At 36.7% G+C, this 7,669-nt stretch overlaps 1 protein-coding gene across 1 annotated transcript in view; it reads right to left on the bottom strand.

The window, feature by feature from the left end:
* Window positions 1–2,489: 2,489 nt before the first annotated feature.
* Window positions 2,490–7,669, bottom strand: part of fmnl1b (formin-like 1b) — a gene marked incomplete in the record, with an annotated part of 32,701 nt that continues 27,521 nt past the window's right edge. Inside the window, 5 exon segments of the mRNA XM_035658369.1 lie at window positions 2,490–3,187; window positions 5,172–5,286; window positions 6,633–6,725; window positions 6,876–6,977; window positions 7,103–7,266. Coding sequence (XP_035514262.1) covers window positions 3,087–3,187; window positions 5,172–5,286; window positions 6,633–6,725; window positions 6,876–6,977; window positions 7,103–7,266 — 575 coding nt within the window.

The raw sequence follows: 7,669 nt of genomic DNA, 5'->3' as shown, positions 1-7,669 counted from the left end.
GACAAATAAACAAATAATAAATAATAAATAAATCCAATAGAGAAACAGCACAGTTAGAGAGTATTTCCATCTGTAAGAGTTTTGTGCTAAAGGAATTAAACGCCCAGGCTATTATTAGAAGTTTTACGGTAATTTAACTTAAAACCAGTAAGTATGTTACACTCACATACAGCATTTCTCCAAATGTGTTTAAAATGTGTAAACAAAATCTGAATAAAGTAATTTCAATTATTTTTCTTTATACAAACATTACAACTTACACTGAATTTACTTTGGTTTTCTTCCACTAAAGCAAATTATTACATTTCCTGTCAAAACAGCTGATGTATGATTAAAAACAACTTACAATTAGTTTCTCCAGAATGAATTTCAGTTTAATCTAATCGTTACTGCTGTAATTAAATTGGTGTTTTTATATGACTAACATCAAATCTTTTTTGGGGATCATTAAGAATTATTTGGATGCACATTTGGGCTCATGATGATTAATAAACTGAAATAAATTAAGTGCTGTGGGGACATTTTTTATAATGATATAAATTCAACTTAAAGAAAATTAGTTAATGGAAATCACAAATACTTAAAATAGTTATTACTTTGACAATTCACTTTTGAATTAGGTTTAATTTATGTGATTAGTTACAGCAAATATGTTCAATATTTTTAAGTATTGATCTACTAATTTAAAATACACCAGGCTTAAACTCTTTCTCACATTTTTGTCACATCCACTCAAATAGTTAAAAACTGCTATAATGTCCCAGAACTGATGTATTTAAATACCTGATTCTGTCTAATATATCAATAATCAGTTAACTACAATATGTGACAGTGTTTATGCATAAAATCATCACATTTGAGGAGCTTTAATCAGTAAATTTGTTGATTAAAAATGATTAGACGTAATCCATTTAAGGATGTTCAGCTCCAATCCCTGTTGAATCATCAGTAATAACTTTATTTTTCCACATTAGATGTGAGTAGGACCGTAAACAATGACTGTAGATGAATAATTGGCCTCATGAGAGAGAACTTTCTCCTGAGAGTTGCCGTTTTGATCGATTTTTAAAGATCTGCAGAGCGCAAAGGTGACAAGCACAGAAGCTGCCACAATTTTATAAACTCCAAATTCCCTAAAGAGTAAAAAAGTACATCATTGAGGGTTTAAACTTCATGTTCAGTGTTTATGAAGGTTTCTCTCTAAGCTGTGATTCCAGTGTTTTTTCATGAGCTGTTCCTCTGAGATTCCTCGTCTGCATCTGTGAAACTCCATTTAGTCGTCTGAAAGTTGCGATAATGTTGAAAATGTAACGGCTGCAGTTTTCATTATGTGTAACAGCGTTTGTGCTTGGCTGCATATGCCGCCTCTTCATTTGAAGCAAAAAGTAATTCCTTCCAACATCTGGCAACAGTTTGACATTTTCGATGCAAATTAATTCTAAAATTCAACGTTGGACGTTGTCCTAACAGATGGTCCTTTAAAACACACACAGGTTTATAATTGACTAATTTCTAAAGACCAAAGAAACATATTCAGGAATCTGTCATTCAGAATCAGCAGGTGTGTGTTTATATTTAATTCCAGAAACTGTTCGAATCTGAATTATGTAGATACTACAGGACGTTTTACACCGTAAATTTACAAGAAAAGTCCAATTATTAGTTTTAATTGCATAAAAAAATGAAAAAGTTTTGTATAAATCCAATTTTATAAAATATAATCTTGACATAAGAATAAAGTTGTAATTTTATGAGCAAATTCTAAATATTTTACGATAAAATCATAAAACAGAAGATTGTCTTTCAACTGACAAATGATGTGGAAATAAATGTCAACATATTATCAAACTTTGAAGAGAAGAAACAAAAGACTTGCTTTGACCTTCAGAATAAAAGTTTTAAACTAAGTCTTACTTAGTTAACGACTATAGGGAAAACAGTTATATTGAATATAAAATGTGGTTCATTAAACTTATTTACATTTTTTTATTTAACTTATTGTTTTTTTAGAAATGACTGATATGTTTTTTAAATTAGCATATTTTAGTAAATGTCATACACCCTCTTATTTTTTACAAAATGTAACTAATATTTATTCTGTAACAAAAGGATTAGTTACTTTTTTTGTATCCTGATTACGTGACTTATTACATGTAATCTATTACTCCCCAAGCCTGACGACGAATCCCTTTGACTGTTGATCCTCTGACTTTTCCTCTAGCGCCACCCTGAGGACAACATTTAAATTAGTCTAAAACTCGGCTTTATGACCAAATACACAAAAGTATGTATTTTTAAGAAAAATTGTAATCCTGTTTACAATATTTTTAACCTCTGTTTTTCTGTAACTGCACTCTTGTATTAGTTACCTTGTTTGTATCCTGATCACTTAACTCAGTTACATGTAATCCATTACTCCAGACTCCTGATTACGTCGTACAAATGACCCTTAAAAAGCAAGAAGACAGTGAATCACAAACGGTATAAAATGTTTTATTTGTTGAAATGCAGAAGCAGAGTAGAAGTTCCTCATTCGTACACTTCAGTATTAAAAATAATTTAAATATATTACAAATCTAAATTTTGAGAGACCTACTGGAGGACAGAGTGATGGTGATTAATATTCTATTTAAAATAAAACCAATTAAAAAATCACGTCTTTTTTTTTTTAAGCATTTTTAAGAAAGCTATCAAAATGATTTACGAGTGGTCTGTCCGTCGTTGGAGAGTCACTTCTCGCTCTGAGCCGCGTTAATGAAGCACTCTTCTGTGTAATTGTCTTAACGAGCTCAGAAGACATCCAGTGTCGTTAGCATCAAGTGCCGCTAATATTCACTCTCTTTAACATTCGATTATTCAAATCACAGAGCGTTTCTACAATCATCCAGCTTTATACTTTATTCAGAAAGGTGCCTCGCTGTATCAGACCGTGTTCAGTTGTTCAGATTGATGTTTGTGTCTGTTGGAAACATGCATTTTCACCTCTGCATTCTCAAACATGCACGAGAGAGCGACCTCGTTGCCACGGTGAGTTTGAACGTCTGATCTTTTGTGCTTTTCTAGCTTTCAGTCTTGGTGTGTAGCTTTCAGAGCGAGATGTCTGAGGACACGTGGAGCTGTTGTCCCGGTTTCCACTTGGCGCTGCGTCGGCCGGCGTCTGTCCGTCTGTACGGCTGGTTCCTTAAATCTGAGGACAAACACACACGCAGTAAGGAACTACCTGGTTATGAAGACATCAAAAGATCTATGTTGTAACATTAAGCTTCAGTTTATAGTCATAAAACCATTTTAAATATGCAATGTAGCCAAAAGTTTGTGGACGCCCCCTTTTAGTCTGGAGCTGTTTTTCATATTTGGTTCAAATAAAAGTAAAATCTTAACACTGCAGCACAATATTTTAGTTTTTTCAGCGTGCATCACCGTAATGGACGCCTATAAACAGGAAGAGAAGATGGCGACTGCACATTGGAAAACAGAATTTTCTCTCTACAGTCAATTTAGTGGGGTTGTTACTCAGAGTGACTCTGGACAATAAAGCATCCAAATGTATTATTTATTAAGCTGAAAACCTCAATAGTTTACATGGCAACTGTAAGGGCGGCATTTCCAGAGGATCGCACTATTTCAAAAGTTTGTATTTTCAGGCCCCAAAGCGGCGTGAACAAAAGGCCAAAACAGAAAGTTACAGTTTAATGCAAAAAAAGGTCACATAAACATATATCCTCATTTGTGCTAGCATTGTATATGGAGAAGTTAATTTCAGATTTAAGTTGGGCCTCTGAATCTGCGTAAACAAAGATTTTTATGCTACGGTATCTTTTATGAATCCAATGTAAGCACACTGTAATGATCTTGACACTAATTCACGAATAAATCTAAGAACATTTTTATAAAAGATGCCTCAGAACTGTATCGGTGTTAAATCAAAAATAAATCTGAGTACTTCGCCGTTGAGTTTAAAATACTTTTTGTTGTTGTACTTTCAGTAACAATGAATGTGCTGCTTTTAAGAAGGGATGAAAGGAGCTGACAGTTTGAAATGAGCTGGAAGAGAGACCCCGACGTCTCTGGAGGAAACTCTGTCGCAGCGCATAAAGACGGTAAACAGCTCCCAGAATCCTCTTTCATGAGCAGACAGTGACTTTTAAATTTGCATTATAGTGAGAATATTATATAGGAGACAATAATAATATCTGTGCAGTTTATTATTTACTGTCTGTCTACCTGCAACTGAGATTAGAGGCCATATCTGATGTTTTATAGCACATATTGTGACCAGAGAAGGTGGTATTTTTGTGCTGCATATAAATAAATACAGAACATTAAATGAGCTGTACCAGAATATTGTTAATGAATAATCATATGTCAGTCTGTAATATGATGTTTCCCCAATAAAAGACAAAGATGTGAATGTTGTTGAATGTGTTTCAGGTGCACTGAGAGAAGAGCAGCTTCTGTTCCCTGTAAGGAAACACCAGCAGAGCGGAAGACAAACAGACCCACGGAGCACCGAGGGATTTTAAGCAGTCACCTCGTCGCTGAAGACGGAGTCACAGAAGAGACGAGAGGAACGTTTGGCAGAACGAGCCGTGAAGGGCACGGACTTTAGAGCTGAAGACACCAGAGAGACAGCAGGGACAGGAAGAGACAAACAAGAGAAGCAAGGACAAATGAAAGAGAGAAGTGAAGGAAAAAAGGATCTTAAAAGAGTGAACAGGATGAAATGTTAACTGCAGTTTGAATAAGGAAAGGAGGCAGATTACAGTCAGAGTTCCCTTCTAAGGAATTGTTTGACATTAAGGGGAATAAACAGTTTCATTCTGAATATGAGATGAAAAGATATCATGTCTGTTCATTTCATACACAGCTGGAAGTAACAATGTGGTTAGCTTAGCTTATAATATTTTAATACTGCGATGAGTTTTCCTAATATTTCTGGGATCTTAAAATACAGTTTTCTGTCTTTATTATCTATTTTTTAAATCATTTTAACAATGACAAAATTTTCTTACACCCCTTTAAAATCAAGAAGGCCTCGCAACCCTCCGTGAAGCTTTGGTGACCCCTAGTGGGAGTCCCGACCCCCAGGTTGGGAACCACCGCAGTAGAGTTACTGTCTAACAGACTGTGAGTGAGTGTGTGTGTGTGTGTGTCTCCAGGGTGCTGGGTACCTGTGATGATGTCCTCGATGGCTCCATCCTTCCCCTCCCTCACCAGAGGAGACACCTGCCTCCTCTTCAGCTCCGCTATCAGATCCATCTGAGGCAGTTTGGACGTCACAGGAACCTGAAACATCAAACGCGTCGATGTCAAACCTTTAACAGAATCGTTTCGCTTTCTAACAGCTCGGATCTTATTTTGGGACTTTTGACTTGGCTATTACTCATATGAAAAAACATCCAGTTTTATTTCTATTGCTCAGATTAGAACTCATAAATGCCCCTCACAGTGCTTTATAATCTGCAGAGCATGTGACAGACTCTCCCCCCCGCTCCGGAGGGTAATAATAACACAGCACAGGGCAAGAAATACGAGCAGTCAGACAATCAGACAGGTTGTAAACAAACCTGCAGCTTAGCCAACTTGATTTGCTCCGGCCTCAGTCAGCGTGTGTGTATTAATACTTCTGTAAGTCCCTTTCACTTGTGTGTTTCAGTCTGAGCCTTCACTTACAGCCATCTTGGACTGGACCACATTGACCTTGTTGTGCTAATTTCTACATATTATATTATTTAACTGTACACAGAAATCTGTTGTTGGGGACACTGGGGAGCAGGTTGTTTTTGTTTTTTTGTAAAGGTAAGTGCAGAGGTACTTTGAACGTTACATAGAGGCGACACATTTTCCGCCTATTTTCTGTTTATTTTGAACAAACCAGAGTTGGTGATTGTTGGACAGACTGTGCAAAGATGGTTTTGTTGAGTTTTATTTGGTTTCTCTCCAGTTTAAAAGGGTAAAGTTTAAAATTACCACTTTGGTTTATGGAGTTTGGTCGGCTGTAGTGCCCGTTGTTCTGGTCTGAGATGCTGGTGCTCTAGTGCGACATCTAGTGGCGAGTGAGTTTCGTACACATAACGTTTAAATACAGGTAAAGTACTAAGTTTCAAATGAGGAAATTGAATGCAGTTTCTTTTTGTTAAGTTTTAATAAAATGTGTTACGATATCTGCGAGGTAAAATGACTGGTTTTGTCAGTGGAGTCTGGTGGCTTTGAACAGAACGATATAACGTCTGTTTCTAGTTAAACTACAGGTCTATCTTTATAGGGATCCTTTTCATAATGTCACACTGAGCCGCTCAGTGCCAAAAACGGATGTACTTTGAGTGTACACAATTCCCCTGAAGGACTAAGTTGCAGCAACTTCAAAAATTGTCCCCATTAGTCACTTAGACACATAAACATTGGAGAATAAAGTTCAGGGAGAAAAATATTGAAGTTCCCCTTTAACTTGGTGAGCACAGTGTTGTTATAACCAATTAAAATTCTGGACAAAACTATCCAAATAAGATCTACGTCGCAGTAAACAGGAACTTCCTATACAGCAGTTGGCAGGAGGCACCTCAGTGGCTGCTACTGAGAGAAGTCAAGCTTATTTGTTGTTTTCTGTTGCTGCTTATACTGTATTGTGTTACCTTGTTCCCAGTGACTTCAGGTTTAGGTGGAGTTGACGGCGTTTCGCAGTTCAGGACGTGTTTCTTCCTCTGCTCGTTCTCCTGCTCAGCTTGCTGTCAGAAGAACAAAACCCAGGTTTTAGTATCTTCTTATCTACGTCTGAAGGTCAGGTATCGAGTATACAGTAATAGCTGTTTATCAGTGAAGCAGACATCTGTCCATTCATTCATGCCCAGCAGTCAATAAAACCTGCGTTATCTGACCTTGTATGCTTTGATGAACCTGACAAAAACAGGGAAGAACACGGAGGGCGGAGTGGTTTTAGAGTTCTCTCCGAAGTACTCCACAGCTGAGTCGTACACATCCTGGAAGAGAGAGAACATCTTCAACTCGTGACCCAAATAAAGTGTCGAAATACATGACCATTGTCTTCTCGAAGTAAGAACATCTCATGTGCTTAAGGTTTATTTTTGGGGTAATTAAAGCTGACCTGGGCAGTTTTTCCGTCAGCTATGAGCGAGTGGAGCAGCTCTGTGTTCCTGCTGAGGAACGTCTGCAGCACCGGGTTGTCTTTTTCTACGGAGAACTCCCTCCTGGTCACCTCCATGCCTCTCTCCAGAGCTCTCACGTCCTGCAGAATGCTGTCCAGAGACACTACGACAAAGGCAAAAGGCAAAGACTTTCTATCATTGCTCACCTGCAGCCACACGCACCTTATAGAAGAATAGAATATGAAGGGAAATCAGTATTGGTTCTGTGTCAGTTTTGTTTTGTACTTACAGCGCGACCAAAATGTATTTTTCCTAAAAACACATTTAAAAGTGAAACTGAGAAATGTAACATTATACCAGTAACATAGCATAACTTAAAAATGTAAATATAAAATCTATTTTAAAAGATAAAAAATAAATAAAAGAATTAATCAGATTTAAAATCATATTTAAGAAAAAAGGATTTTAGACTTTTTAAGATCCTGTGAACATCCTGTAGAGTGATTAATATTTTTGTTAAAATTCAACAATGCATTGAAAAAAGGTGAAATATAAAACCTAAAACA

The sequence above is a fragment of the Morone saxatilis genome, unplaced genomic scaffold (assembly GCF_004916995.1).
Source record: "Morone saxatilis isolate NCDOM2014 unplaced genomic scaffold, NCSU_SB_2.0 Contig1, whole genome shotgun sequence".
Classification (NCBI taxonomy): Eukaryota; Metazoa; Chordata; class Actinopteri; family Moronidae; genus Morone; species Morone saxatilis.
The sequence above is the reverse complement of the archived record's forward strand: the minus strand, read 5'-3'. Positions and strand labels throughout refer to the sequence as shown.